Source organism: Lepus europaeus, chromosome 13, assembly GCF_033115175.1.
Source record: "Lepus europaeus isolate LE1 chromosome 13, mLepTim1.pri, whole genome shotgun sequence".
Taxonomy (NCBI): Eukaryota; Metazoa; Chordata; class Mammalia; order Lagomorpha; family Leporidae; genus Lepus; species Lepus europaeus.
The window spans coordinates 68,962,480-68,977,916 of NC_084839.1; the positions used below are offsets into that span (position 1 = coordinate 68,962,480).

A 15,437-nucleotide genomic window follows, 5' to 3' on the forward strand; every position below is an offset into this window, starting at 1 on the left:
GTTCCTTTGCCTGAATGTTGTTTTTTGCTTCCTGGTAGATAGAGCGGGGGCTTACACAGTCTCTTACCAAAGTGCACATGGGATCAGCAACAAAGGAGCCAAGGCATTCCAGATATGGGACGTGGGTGTCCCAAGTGTCAAATGTCCACCTCCGTAAATAAAAATATATATTAATTATATATATTTATTTATTTGAGAAGCAGAGTTACAGTTAGAGGGAGAGACAGAGAGAAAGGTCTTCAATCTGATGGTTTACTCCCCAAATGGCTACAATGGCTAGAGCTGGGCTGATCCCAAGCCAGGAGCCAGGAGCGAGATGCTTCTTCCAGGTCTCTCACGTGGGTGCAGGGCTCCAAGCACTTGAGCCATCTTCTACTGCTTTCCAAGGTCATAAGCAGGGAACTGGATTGGAAGATGAGCAGCTGGGTGTCCATATGGGATGCTGGCGCTACAGGCTGAGGCTTACTTAGCCTACTACACCACAGTGCCAGCCCCCTTTTACAATGTTTTAACATGAAAGGTGACTTTCCCAAAACAAACAAGAAGAATTAGAAGAGTAGCATTGTTTTACATTTTTACAGATCTCTTTAATGTCTGGCTTTTTAAAAAGATTTATTTATTTGGAAGTCAGAGTTAGAGAGAGAGAAGGAGAGACAGAGAGAGCTCTTCCATCTGTTGGTTCACTCTCCAAATGGCTGCAATGGCTGGAGTTGGGCAGGCTGAAGCCAGGAGCCAGGCGCTCCTGCCAGGTCTCTCACGTGGGTGGAGTGGCCCAAGCACTTGGGCCATCCTCCGCTGCTTTCTTAGGCTCATTAGCAGGGAGCTGGATCTGAAGAGGAGCAGCCGGGACTTAAACCGGCACTCATATAAGATGCTGGTCCTGCAGGCCGAGCTTAACCCACTGTGCCACAATGCTGGCTCCTAAGGTCTGGCTTAGTGGAAGACAATTGGTGTATTAGGGGAACAACCTGTGGATGGAAGATTTTCTCTCTTGCTTTTGCTGTCACTCTTGCTCTGCCTTTCAAGATGAAAATAAACATTTAAAAAGAAATAGAATCAATAAAATGGATGTTTAAGATGGATATTAATAAAGAGATTTAGTAAAAGGAATTGGCCTCTATGACTCTGGGGGCTGAGAAGTCCCAAGATCTGTAAGCTGAAGACACAGGAGAGCTGTTGGTGCTTGTATAGTTGTTGTATAGTTGTATAGTTGTTGTCCAAGACTAAAGGCTTAAGAACCAGGAGAACATATGATCTGGGACTGAAAGCTGAAAACTGATGTCGTAGCTTGAAGACTGTTAGGCAGAGAGAAAAATTATTATAAAGTTCATGGAAAATGCTTATTATGAAAAAATGCATGGATCTTAACATTTAAAAAAAAATGATTTATTTATTTATTTGAAAGAGTTATATATAGAGAGGGAGAAACAAAGAGAGATCTTCCATGTGCTGACTACACTGCATCCTGGCCCCTGGAATTATTTTTGCACCAAACTAAACTTAGCTTTCTATTTCATTTTTTTAAGTTTTTATTATTATTTGAGAGACAAACAGAGCTCCCATTTCCTGGTTTTCTCAGGCCAGAGCTGGGAACCAGGAACATAATCCAAGTCCTCAAAGTGGTGGCAGGAATCCAGCTGCTTAGGCCATCACCTGTTGCCATCCAGGGTGTGCATTAGCTGAAAGCTGGAACTTGTACCCAGACACTCCAATATGAGATGCAGGCATCCCAAATGGTGGATTAACCACTAGGTCAAGTGCCCCTTTTTTTTTTTTTTAAGATTTATTTATTTGAAAGAGCTGCAGAGAGAGAGAGAGGTCTTCATCTGCTGGTTCCCTCCCCAATTGGCCGCAATGGCTGGGGCTGCGCTGATCTGAAGCCAGGAGGTTCTTCCGGGTCTCCTGCGCGAGTGTGAGGATCTTGGGCCGTCTTGTACTGCCTTCCCAGGCCATAACAGAGAGCTGGATCAGAAGTGGAGCAGCCTGGACTCAAACTGGCGCCCATATGGGCTGCCAGCACTGCAGGTGGCAGCTTTACCCGCTATGCTACAGGGCCAGCCCTTGAATGCCTATCTTTAAAGTTATCTTGTTATTCCTTTTTTCCCAAACTTTTTGAAGCACTCTCATAGATAGAAATATAATTGACTCTTTATATTAGCTTTGTATTTTGTGATCTTGCTAATCTCATTTACTATAACTATTAGCTATTTTTGGAAGAGTTTTAGGACTTTCTGTGTAGACAATCATATCAGTATTTTATTTTTTCCTTTTATTTTATTTGGTTTATATTTCATTTTATTACTAGTGCATTGGCTAGAATCCTCCTCCTCTTCAGTTTGATCTACTTTGTTTTGACCCAAACCCTGGGAAAGCAGGTGTCATTGACATTTGTATAGCTGAATACAGTGAATACTTTTCTGTTTTCATCTTAGGTGCAATAAATAACATTTGACACTGTTAACCATTGCATAATTTCTTAAAGTAATTTCCTTTTATGGATTTTACTGATTTTCTTTTTACTCCTCTGATTATTCTTTTTCAACATCCTTTACTGCTTTATTTTTCTCTGATAAACCTCAAAATTAGTTTTCAAGCTCTGAAACCTGAGTATGATTTTGACTAGTTTATCCAGCATAGAAGGGATTGAGTAGGCTATTAGGGATGGTCAAAGATCTGATGCCCCAGAATCCCACAAGTCATTGGTGAATAATGTTGGTATTTTAGTATATTTCTCTCCAGTCTTTTTTCTTTGCATATATTTACATAACTGACAGTATATAGTAGATGATTGAGTGTCTTTTTAAAAAAATAACTATGTGATCATTTATTAATGAATTTTAAATACTGAGATACCTTTAAAAGACAAAAGTCTTATTGGAAAGTGTTTGTGAGAGTTCTTCTAAATTGTAATATATCTTCTTTTCATGGATGCTGGGTTATCTTGGAATTAAGAGAGCATCTATATTCTGTTAGAAACATTTTAAGATCAATGAAGAATAATCCAGTAATAGACTACTTATAGAATAATGAAAATCAATGCATTAGTATATCCAAGGTTGCCATCAATATATGTTTTATCTAAATAAAGAAAAGTTAAAAGAACAAATTATTTAAAGATTTTAGAGAATGAAAAACTAAAGTAGAGGAAACATGGTAAAGAGGAAAATAGAAACAGGTAAGTAGATACAATAAAACTGTTAATTCAAGAAATGTGGAAAAGTAGATACACTCCTGGTAAATACAACCAAGGGGGGGAAAAAAGAATGGAATAGAGTTTATACAAACCTTTCAAAATTTTTACAGGTGCTCTAGGATTACTAAAGAAGAAATTGAAAAAGTTATTATAGTATCGAATATCACAAGTGTTTAGATCTAATAGATTTACTGGTGAAATTTTATATTTTTAAGGAACATTGAATTTCCTTGTTAAAGTAAATAAAGAACATTATGGAATAAGGCTAGAAAACAAAGCATTTGAAAATGCCAAATTACTCTTATTTATGACTTTATGGGTATATGTATTAAAATGCTAAAACATGTTAGTAAATACAATTTAAAAGTATGATCTACTAATACCAAGTAAAAAGTATGAATATGTTTCAGTATAAATAAATGTATCTCTATGCTTTTTCAGGTTTAATTAGGAAAAAAAGATGCTATAAATTAACTTGATCTAATTTTGTGTTCATTCCTATTCCTGTGATTTAAAATGAAAATAAAAGAATACTTTCATAGCACAATAGGAAGAATAGACTTATTTATTGGTTAATATGAAAATTAAAAGGAAAATGTCTTTAAAAATGACCACTGTTAGTATTTAATGTAACTTTTTAAAAAAGATTTATTTATTTATTTAAAAGAGTTACGCAGAGAGAGGAGAGAGAGGAGGAGAGAGAGAGAGAGAGAGAGAGAGAGAGAGAGAAAGAGGGTGGGGTCTTCCATCAGCAGATTCCCTCCCCAATTGACCATAACGGACAGAACTGTGCCGATCCGAAGCCAGGAGCTTCTTCCGAGTCGCCCACGTGGGTGCAGGGCCCCAAGGACTTGGACCATGTTCTACTACTTTCCCAGGCCATAGCAGAGAGCTGGATAGGAAGTGGAGCAGCCGGGACTCGAACTGGTGCCCATGTGGGGTGCCAGCATTGCAGGTGGCAGCTTTTACCTGCTATGCCACAGTGTCGGCTCCAATAATGTAACTTTAATTCAACATTGCTGCTTAATGTTATCTGTGGGTGAATGCCAGTTAATGAATTGCTTTTTACTGTTCTGTTGAGGTAAGTATGAAAATTAAAAGGAAGTGTTTACAAACATATATAACAGTTTGACAGAGTAATTTTAGAATTTTTTAACTACTAGAAATCAAACATTTGGGCTTATGTTTTGTATTTTAGCTTATATACCTTTTAAATTTCATTTTCTAGACTTTTTTGATCAGTTTCAAAGATTGGTTTATTATTAGCATTTTAATAAAATATCAGTCTGAAAGGAATTGAAAATTGGAAAAGCTAGTTTGAGAAAGGTTGCTGTGAATTATGCCAGCAATGTAAGAGTAAATATTTTAAGGGGCCGAATACTGCTTGTGGTTGATATGACACTGTTATATTCTGAGAACAGCCAAGAGTCTTCTAGAAATTAAAATTGCTAAGAAAATTCTAGAGTGACTACAGATAGAAGGCGAATATCTCTTACCCGAAATGCTTGAGGCCAGAAGTGTTTCAGATTTCAGAAGTTTTTGGATTTTGGGTTGTTTGCATAGATTTCACTACTTGAGCATTTCTAACCTGAAAATGTGAAGGTCAAAATGTTCTGAATATTGAAAATCTGAAGTGTTCTGGAATCTAAAACTTGTGCTCAAAAGATTTGGACTTCAGATCATTTCAACTTTTTGGATAAGGGATATTCAACCTGTACTGCAATTTTGGGTTTTGGAATTTTTTTTCTTCAGTTTTATACTCAAACTGAAGTTTCATCTAAGAAAACCAAATCTATTGACTTAATGAAGAGAACTAACTGCAAATATAGCGGAAATACCAGTGATTTGTTCAACACTTTAGGAGATGGTTAGTAATGGGAAGATATCTAAAATGTACTGAATGTTCGGGAAAACAGAAAAGGAAGAGCTTTACTCTTTCCAAACTTTGGAGAAAATGTTATTAAGTGGGACGCTGTATGCCACGTGAGTGGACATTTTGATCTAAATGTTAATGTGTATGGTAATTCAGTGAATGACTTAGCATGTTTTCCTTTAAAATTGTTTTAGAAAACAGAATCTTGGCATTGTCTTCCTCAAGAAACGGACTCTTCCCAAACCCTGGATACATCTCAGACCAGGTTTAATGTGAGAACAGAAGGGATCGAAGTGACAGACTTCTCTTCTCTTGAGGAAAGTGTGTTGAGCCAATCAGAAAATCAAGCAAAGGAATCCAACAGAGATAGAGATCTTTTATGTTCTCCGTTGCTAGGTAATGCCTCTTTATTTATAGCTAGTAATAATACCTCACATTTGTAAAACAGTTTTGCAGGACTGCAAGCCCTGGATGTAACTAAATCCTTTTTGAGTTGAGGCGCTTTACAGAGTTATATGCAAAGGGATTAGCTTATTTTCATTTTCCAAGTGACCAGCTGGTCTTGTATTGACTGTGCAGTTGTGCCTTATTTTGTCATGCCCTATTACAGAAGACAAAAAGTGATAGCTTCCTGTCTGATGGTATATCTCCTTAGTCCTGAATTTTTGGTGGTATGCTTGGGATAAACCATATATTATTGTTATTATTTTAAAGATTTATGTATTTATTTGAAAGGCAGAGTTAACAGAGAGTCAGAGAGGGAGAGAGGTCTTCCTATCCACTGGTTCACTCCCTAGATGGCTGCAATGGCCAGAGCTGCGCTGATCCAAAGCTGAGAGCCAGGAGCTTCTTCTAGGTCTCCCATGAGGGCACAAGGGCCCAAGGACTTGGGCCATCTTCTACTGCCTTTCCAGGCCACAGCAGAGAGCTGGATTGGAAGTGGAACAGCCCGGACTTGAACTGGTGCCCATATGGGATGCCGGCACTGCAGGAGGCAGCTTTACCCACTACACCACAGTGCTGGACCCTGATCCTTTTTTTTTTTTTTTTTTTTTTAAAGATTTATTTATTTATTTATTTTAAAAGCAGGGTTACAACAGGGAGCGAGCGAGTGAGTGAACTAGAGAGAGGGAGAGCAATGACCAGAGCTGTGCTAGGCTGAAGCCAGCAGCCTGTACCTTCATCCTTGTCTCCCCAGTGAGTGCAAGGGCCCAAGGACTTGAGCCATCTTCCGCTGCCTTTTCTAGGCCATTAGCAGAGAGCTGGGTTGGAAGTGGAGAAGCTGGAACACCAACTGGTATCCATATGGCATGCCATTGTTGCAGGTAATGGCTTTACCTGCTGCACCAAAATGCTGGCCTCTTCATTTGACTTTTTTAGAGTCAGTTAAGGCATTTGTTATCGTCTTCAACTTCCAGACCAAAAAATTGAGTTAGAGATTTAGTGGTGTGTCTGGGATAGATCTTATTGGTTTCCTTTGTTTAGTATTGAACTTATTTATTAGCTTTTTACAAAGGATAAACTGAAGCTTTCAAATCATAGAGATTCACCCATGAAGAAGATTTTAAAGTTTTATAGAGAAACATGAATAGGACTTAATTCAGCAGGTTATTTTCAAACATAAGCTAAAGCTATCCAAATCAAGACAGTAGTGCTAATGTATTCTATGGTGTGGATCATTAAAGTCAGTTTTGTATAACAGATATCTAAGTGCCAACTGTGTTTGATGCTAGAGTTTTATAGATGAAAGCTATCTCCTGTTTTGGGAAGATAAGGAGTAAATAGAAAGTAACAGTCCCACGTGATGAGAAATGGTTTACTGCTTGGGTCTGCACAGGCCAAGGCTTGATTTGTATTGATCATGAACTAAGAATGGTTTTGCATTTTTAAAATGGATTTGTTTATTTATTTGAAAGGCAGAGTTACAGAGAAAAGGAGAGAGAAAGATAGAGGGATCTTAGCAGAGAACTGAATCAGAAGTGGAGCAGCTGGGACTTAAACCAGTGCCCACATGGGATGTTGGTGTTGCAGGTGTCATTTTAACTCACTGTGCCACAATGCCTGCCCAAGTTTTTGCATTTTTAAAGGATTGTAAAAGAAAAAAAGACAGACCATATGTGACCAACAAAACCTAAAATGTTTACTGTCTGCCTTTACAGAATGTTTACCAACTCATAGTCTAGAGATCAAAATGTGAATATATCGGGGGCTGGCGCTGTGGCTCACTTGGTTAGTCCTTGGCCTGCGGCACCAGCATCCCATATGAGTGCCGAGTTCTAGTCCTGGTTGCTCCTCTTCCAGTCCAGCTCTCTGCTGTGGCCTGGGAGGGCAGTGGAGGATGGCCCAGGTGCTTGGGCTCCTGCACCTGCATGGGAGACCAGGAAGTGGCTCCTGGCTCCTGGCTTTGGATTGGCACAGTGCTGACCGTAGCGGCCATTTGGGGGGTGAACCAATGGAAGGAAGACCTTTCTCTGTGTCTATCTCTCTCACTGTCTATGTCTCTACCTGTCAAATAAAAAAAAAATGTGAATATATCACTTATAGGGAAGCTGTTTTTAACTTGATAGAAGTAAGAACTTTCTAATAGAGCCATTTAATAGTGGAAAGGGGTGTATAACAGTAACTACAAGAACAAATGAGGTTTTTTTTTTTTTTTTAAGATTTATTTTATTTATTTGAAAGAGTTACAGAGAGAAGGGAAGAAATAGAGAGATCTTCCACACTCCCAAATGGTTGCAATGACCAGTGCTGGGCTAGGCCAAAGCCAGGAGCCCGGAGTTTCTTCCTGGTCTCCCACATGGGTTGAGGGGCCCAAACACTTGGGGCATCTTCCACTGCTTTCCTAAGCACATTAGCAGGGAGCTGGATTGAAAATGGAGCAATTGGGAGTTGAACCAGTGCCCATGTGGGATGCCTGTGTTGCAGGAGGAATCTTTTATGCTACAACACTGGCTCTGAGGGAGAGAGAGAGCGAGCGAGAGAGCTTTCATCTGTTGGTTCACTCCCCAAGTGACCACAATGGCCAGGGCTGGACCAAGCTGAATGCAGGAGTCTGGAACTCCACCAGAGTCTCCCACAGGGGTAGCAGGTGCTTTGGCTATCTTCTGCTGCTTTCTCAGGGGTATTAGTAGGAAGTTGGATCAGAAGTGGAACACCCATGACTCTAACTAGTGACCCATAAGAAGCTGGCACTGCAGGCAATGACTTAACTCACTGTGCTGTAATGCCAGCCCCAACATGTGAGTTTTATGTCATGGCAAAATATCAAGCAAAATTCTGTAATAAAAGGATTTTAGTACTGTGTAAGAGATTTTCTATGTACTATGTGATTGTAAAATATTTTCTTTTTTTAATATTTATTTGAAAGAAAGAAATTTATTTTTTTGAGAAAAATTGAGAGGAGAGAGAGAAGAGAGAGAGAAGGGAGGGAGGGAGGGAGGGAGGAAGGAAAGAAGGAAGGAAGAAAAGATGGAAGGAGGGAAGAGAATCTTCCATCCACTGGTTTACTCCCCAAGTAGCCACAATGGCTAGGTCTGGGCCAGGCCGAAGCCAGAAGCTTCTACCAGGTCTCCCACAAGGGTGCAGGGTCCCAAGTAATTGGGCCATCTTCTACTTTTCCAGGCCCATTAGCAGGGAGCTGGATTGCAAGTGGAGCAGCTGAGACTTGAACAGGTGCCCATAATAAGATGCTGGCAATGCAGGCTGAGGTTTAGCCTTCTATACCACAGTGCTATCCTCAAAATGTTTTCTAATATAGTTTTGTTTTTTTTTTAAGTTTTATTTATTTATTTGAAAGTCAGAGCTACACAGAGAGGAGAGAGAGAGAGAGAGGAGGGGAGGGAGGGAGGGAGGGAGGGAGGTCTTCCATCTGCTGATTCACTCCCCAGTTGGCCACAACAGTTGGAGCTGTGCCGATCCAAAGCCAGGAGCTTCTTCCGGGTCTCCCACATGAGTGCAGGGGCTCAAGCACTTGGGCCATCTTCTACTGTTTTCCCAGGCCATAGCAGAGAGCTGGATCGGAAGTGGAACAGTCGGGTCTCGAACAGGCACCCATATGGGATGCCAGCGCTTCCGGCCAGGGTGTTAACCTGCTGTGCCACAGCGCAGTTTTATAACTCATTTGCTATAGATAAATTAGAATATTTTAAATTATTGGAGTAGATCCCTGAATTGGGTTGCGAGGGAAATTCCATCATTGCTGTGTGCAGAAATACTGTCATTGTGGTAGGTATCCTCTCACCAATGGTAGATGTTGTTGATGATGACTGGTGCCACAATGGTCAGATATCTCAAAAATAGAGGAAACCAGTCCAGCTGTCCAAACATGAGGAAAGAAGCAGTTTAGAGTTGTAAGAAAAAGGCATTGTTGGTGAGATACACAACCTTCCCAACGCTCAAACATGTACATATACTGTACAGTTCAGAATGATTAACTCTTCAATTTTAGCATGCTCCTTGAGAAAGTACATTTCTTCATTGATCTGGTCTAACTCTTCAGTTCTACCCTGAAATAGTCAAATACTTAAGGGTTTACTGAAGTGCGGCTTATAAGTTATTACTTATTCCTTTGTTATGTCTAAATAGTTATTATAAGTAATAGATACAGATTTCTGTAGGTTCTGGAACCTGCTTAGGAATAATTATTTAAAAAAAAAAAACATAAGCCTCTAGTTCTTTAAGTGCTCAGCTTATTGTTACTTGGAAACAGTAAATTTGTTATATGTGCTCAAGGGACTCTGTTGTAGCATGAGCCCTGATATATTCATTGCTTTGTTAAAAGACCTTCATGATTTTTAGAGGAGTTAAGAGCATTTCTTAGGAAGGTTTAATACTAATTCTCAAATCCAAGAGCAATGAAGAATCATATCAATTGTTCCTTAGTAGTAAAAGTTATTTTCTGTGATCTTTTTATGTAATAATTATTTATTTGTAAGGCAGAGGCAGAAGTCGCCTATCTACAAGTTCACTCTCCAGATGTCCACAGCAGTTGGGCTGGGCCAGCCTGAAGGAAGCCAGGAGCTGGGAATTCAGTCCCAGTGTCCCATGTGGGTGCCAGAGACCCAAGTACTTGAACCATTATTAGCTCCCTATCAGGGTGTACATTAGCAGGGAACTGGAATTGGGAGCACAACTGGGTCCTTAACCCAGGCACTTGCATATGGAATGTAGATGTCCTAAGTGGTGTTTAAACCTCTGCCAAATGCCCACCCTCAGTTTTTAATTTTTAGTTAATTCAGTAAATACTTTTTTTTTTTTAATTTTTTTTTTTATTTTTTGACAGGCAGGGTGGACAGTGAGAGAGAGACAGAGAGAAAGGTCTTCCTTTGCCATTGGTTCACCCTCCAATGGCCGCCGCGGCTGGCGCGCTGCGGCCAGCGCACTGCGCTGATCCGATGGCAGGAGCCAGGTGCTTCTCCTGGTCTCCCATGGGGTGCAGGGCCCAAGCACTTGGGCCATCCTCCACTGCACTCCCTGGCCACAGCAGAGAGCTGGACTGGAAGAGGGGCAACCGGGACAGAATCCGGCACCCTGACCGGGACTAGAACCCGGTGTGCCGGCGCCGCAAGGCGGAGGATTAGCCTAGTGAGCCGCGGCGCTGGCTAAATACTTTTTAAAAAAAGTTTAGTTTGTTTTAGTTAATACAAAGGCATCCTGTGAATAATAAGGCTCTGGACTGTGATTAAAAATAGTTCATTCTGGAGCCGGCGCTGTGGCATAGCAAGTAAAGCTGCCGCCTGCAGTGCCTGCATCCCAGCTGCTCCACTTCCAGTCCAGCTCTCTGCTATAGCCTGGGAAAGCAGTGGAAGATGGCCCAAGTCCTTAGGCCCCTGTACCCACATGGGAAGATCCGGAGGAAGCTCCTGGCTCCCGGCTTCAGATCGGCGCATCTCTGGCTGTTACGGATGGAAGACCACTCTCTCTCTGCCTCTCCTTCTCTCTGTGTGTAGCTCTGTGCTTTTGATCCAGCTCCCCACTAAGGTGCCTGGGAGGCAGCAGATGATGGTCAGTACTTGGATTCCTGTCACCCATGGCAGAGAGCCATGTGGAGTTGCTGTATCCTGGGTTGCAGGCATTTAGGGAGTGTATTACTGGATGGAAGAGCTCTTTCTGTTTTCCTTCTCTCTTTGTGTTTCTACCTTTCAACTAAATAAATCTTTGAAAAATGTGATGAGTTAGGATAGGGAGGGTATGTAAAGCATGTGAGAGCAGAGAGAATGCTTGTTGCATTAAGTGAAGGGCAGATGACACCATGGTGAGCTCTGTGAACACTTGGATCACAGTAATTTTGGGGGAGCAGCATGAGAGGATGGAGTCCTTACTTTGTGCACAATACTTTTTTTTTGACAGAGTAGACAGAGAGAGAGAGAGAGAGAGAGAGAAACAGAGAGAAAGGTCTTATTTCCGTTGGTTCACCCCCGAAATGGCCAGTACGGCTGGTGCACTGTGCCAATCCGAAGCCAGGAGCCAGGCGCTTCCTCCTGGTCTCCCATGCGGGTGCAGGGCCCAAGGACTTGGGCCATCCTCCACTGCCTTCCCGGGCCACAGCAGAGAGCTGGACTGGAAGAGGAGCAACCGGGACAGAATCCGGCGCCCTGACCAGGACTAGAACCCTGGGGTGCTGGCGCCACAGGCGGAGGATTAGCCTAGTGCACAATACTATTAACATTCTGCAATCATGAAAGTATGCTATAGCAATCAGAACTACATTCATATTGAAAAAGCAATTTAGTTTTAGCAAAACATCACCCATCAAGTTAAATTAATTTTGTTGGTTTTGTAGCAAAATTTCTGTTAATATTTAACTTTTTGTTGTGGTTGTATAAATACTATAAGGGAATTACAGTAAGAATCACAAAAATTTTTTCCCCATTAAAACAGCAATTCTCAAACTTGTTGGGTAACAGGACTCCTTTATACATGTTAAAATTATGAATAATGCCAAAGACTTTTTTTTTTTAAAGATTTATTTGGAAGAGTTACATAAAGAGAGAAGGAGAGGCAGAGAGAGAGAGAGGGAGGGAGGTCTTCCATACACTGGTTCACTACCCAACTGTGCTGATCCGAAGCCAGGAGCCAGGAGCTTTCTCCGGGTCTCCCATACAGGTGCAGGGGTCCAAGGACTTGGGCCATTCTCTACTGCCTTCCTAGGCCATATTAGAGAGCTGAGTTGGAAGTGTAGCAGCTGGGACTAGAATTGGCGCCCATATGGGATGCCAGCACTGGGGTGGCGGCTTTACCCACTAAGCGACAGTGTCAGCCCTGATCCAAAGATCTTTTATTTTTGTGGGCTATTGATATTTTCCATGTCAGAAATTAAAGCTGAAAATTAAACCATTTATCATTTCATTTAAAAATAACCACCCCATTGCATAGTAACATAAAGCACTATTAAAGTAACTATTTTACAAAACAAAAATACTTAGAAGAAGGCCTTTTTTTTTAAAATATTTTAAACAATTACAACTCGGTTATGTTTGACTTAATAGAAGATAGCAAGTGTCTGGTAACTGCTTTTGCATTCAATTTGTTGGTCCGTCCTACATGAAGTAGCTTGTTGAAAATGCTACTATGCCTTTTTGAAAGAATGAGAGTAAATAAGGCCAGGGTGATACTGTAAAATATGGAATATGATTTTGACCTGAGGCACATAAGACTGTCTTAGGGCCCAGGAGGCCCTGGACCACGCTTTGGTTTGAAATATGTAGTTTTTATTTTAAGATGGAGGGGCTTGCGCTGTGGCGCACTAGGTTAATCCTCCACCCTATTTTAAGATGCAGTGCCGGCATCCCATTTGAGTGCTGGTTCTAGTCCTGGTTGCTCCTCCTCCAGTCCAGCTCTCTGCTGTGGCCTGGGAAAGCAGTGGAGGATGGTCCAAGCGCTTGGGCCCTGCACCCGCATGGGAGACCTGGCTCCTAGCTTCGGATCAGCGTAGCTCCGGCTGTTACGGCCATTTGGGGAGTGAACCAACGGAAGGAAGACCTTTCTCTCTGTGTCTCTGTCTCTCTCTCACTGTCTATAACTCTACCTGTGAAATAAATTAATAAAATCTTTTAAAAATATTTTAAGATGGAAAGAAACAATAGTTAAGAAGGTTTGCTTAAAAATTAAAATGCATAGGTTCGGTTGTCCCTCTTCCAGGCCAGCTCTCTGCTATGGCCCGGGAGTATAGTGGAGGATGGCCCAAGTGCTTGGGCCCTGCACCCACATGAGAGACCAGGAGAAGCACCTGGCTCCTGGCTTCGGATCAGCACGATGTGCCGGCCGCGGTGGCCATTGGAGGGTAAACCAACGGCAAAAGGAAGACCTTTCTCTCTGTCTGTCTCTCTCTGTCCACTCTGCCTGTCAAAAAAAAAAAAAAAAAAAAGCATAGGTTCAACTCTTGTTCTGGCTCTTAAGCTGTTTGAATGTGGACAGATTATTACTTCTTTAGTTTTGTAATCATGGTATCTCCCCTGTAAGACAGTTATAACAATCCTTCAAGGTTGTCATAATGGTTAAATGTAATGGTCTATGTTGAGTACATGGACTATCAGACTCTCAATAGAAGGTAGCTGTTATACTATTCTTTTAAAAATTTTATTTGAGAGAGAGACAGAAAAAAAAATGCTTATTTTTTGTATTTGAAAGGCATGTTGGTGGGGCCGGGGGTGGAGAGAAAGGGAGGGAAAGGGAGAGACAGAGAGAGATAGGAAGAGAAAGAGGGAGAGGGAGGGAGAGATTCTATCCTTTGGTTCACTCCCCAAGTCTATAATAGCTAGGGCTGGATCAGACTGAAGCCAGTAAACAAACTCCATCCTGGTGTCCCATGTGGGTGGCAAGGACCCCAGCATTTGGGCCATCATCTACTACAATTCCAGAGTCAATAGCAAGGAGCTGGATCTGAAGTGGAGCAGCCTGGACTCAAACCAGCACTTTGATATGGGTTGCTGCAATTGTAAATGGTGGCCTAAACTGCTATTTCACAATGGCAGCCCTTTCCAGCCACATTTTTTTTTTATTTTTATTTTAAAGATCTGTTTATTTATTTGAAAGGCAGAGTTTTAGAGAGAGAGAAAGAGACAGAGAAAGAGAGATCTTCCTTTGCTGGTTCACTCCCCAAATGGCTGCAACAGTCAGGGCTGGGTGAAGCCAAGAGCCTAAAACTCCATCTGGGTCTCCCTTATGTGTAGCAGGAGACCAAGTACTTGAGTTACTGCTGCTGCTTTCCCAGGTGCATTAGCAGGGAGCTGGATTTGAAGTGGAGTAACTGGGTCCTGAACAGTTGGTTGCTCATATGGATGCTGGTGTCATCGGTGGCAGCTTAATCTACTGTACCACAATACTGGCCCCTTCAGCTACTTTTCCCACTACTCAGATACTCACAATGGTTAGGCCTAGACTAGGCTGAAGCTGAGAGCCAGAAATGCAGTCCAGGCCTCCCATGTAGGTGGCAGAAAGCAAATTACTTGAGGCATTATTTTCTGTCTACCAGGGTGTGCATTAACAAGAAGCTGGAATTGGGAATGGATGTAGGACTTGAACCCAGGCATACCAACATAGGGTATGGGTGTCCCAACTAGTGTCTTAACTGCTAGGATAAATGCCTATCCTTCTTTTATTATTCTAATACTTGTAGAAACTTCCAGATGGCAGCATATTTAAGTACTTTAAAGTATTACATGAAAAAGCTAATTAATCATTTTTCATATTTTAAATTTTACAGTCATACAAGATAACTTTGCTTCTCCTGATTTGCCTTTGCTGACGTGTATGACACAAGACCAAGAGTTTGGGGCTGATTCCTTATTTCACCAAAGTGAAGTAGAGTTTGCACCTCTGAGGTAGGATGACTTACTTATTTGTATGTAACCTTTTCTTGCTCTGAGTTGTTACTAATATTGATTTCAGGCTAAGATGGGACTTGTGGGTGGGAGTTAGATATTCTTAGCACACATTCTGTAGGAAAAAAAGCCTGAAATTTTGACATGATGCAGAAATGAGCCAGGTGACTAATTTATTAAAAAATTTTAATGTATTCTAGATTTCAGGCATAGTTTGATGTAGAAAAACACTACATTTTCCTTTTTTTTTTTTTAAAGATTTTATTTTTACTTGAAAGGCAGAGTTACAGAGAAGGAGAAGCAGAGGCAGAGAGGGAGATCTTCCATCTGCTGGTTCACTCCCCAAATGTCTGTGACGGCTGGAGCTGGGCCTGTCTGAAGCCAGGAGCGTCTTCTGGGTCTCCCATGTGGGTGCAGGGGTCCCAGGACTTGGGCCACCTTTCACTGCTTTTCCAAGCACATTAACAGGGAGCTGGATCTGAAGTGGAGTAGCCAGAACTCGAACCAGTGTCCACATGTGATGCTGGCACCACAGGCGGAGGCTTAACCC

At 41.6% G+C, this 15,437-nt stretch overlaps 1 protein-coding gene across 6 annotated transcripts in view; it reads left to right on the top strand.

Moving 5' to 3' along the window:
- ALMS1 (ALMS1 centrosome and basal body associated protein) overlaps positions 1-15,437 on the top strand; it is a 166,311-nt gene that overhangs the window by 16,499 nt on the left and 134,375 nt on the right. For all 6 annotated transcript variants that reach the window (XM_062209660.1, XM_062209661.1, XM_062209663.1 and 3 more), the window contains 2 exons: positions 5,261-5,462; positions 14,770-14,887. In XM_062209660.1, the coding sequence (XP_062065644.1) occupies positions 5,261-5,462; positions 14,770-14,887 (320 nt within the window). The remainder of the gene's footprint in view (positions 1-5,260; positions 5,463-14,769; positions 14,888-15,437) is intronic.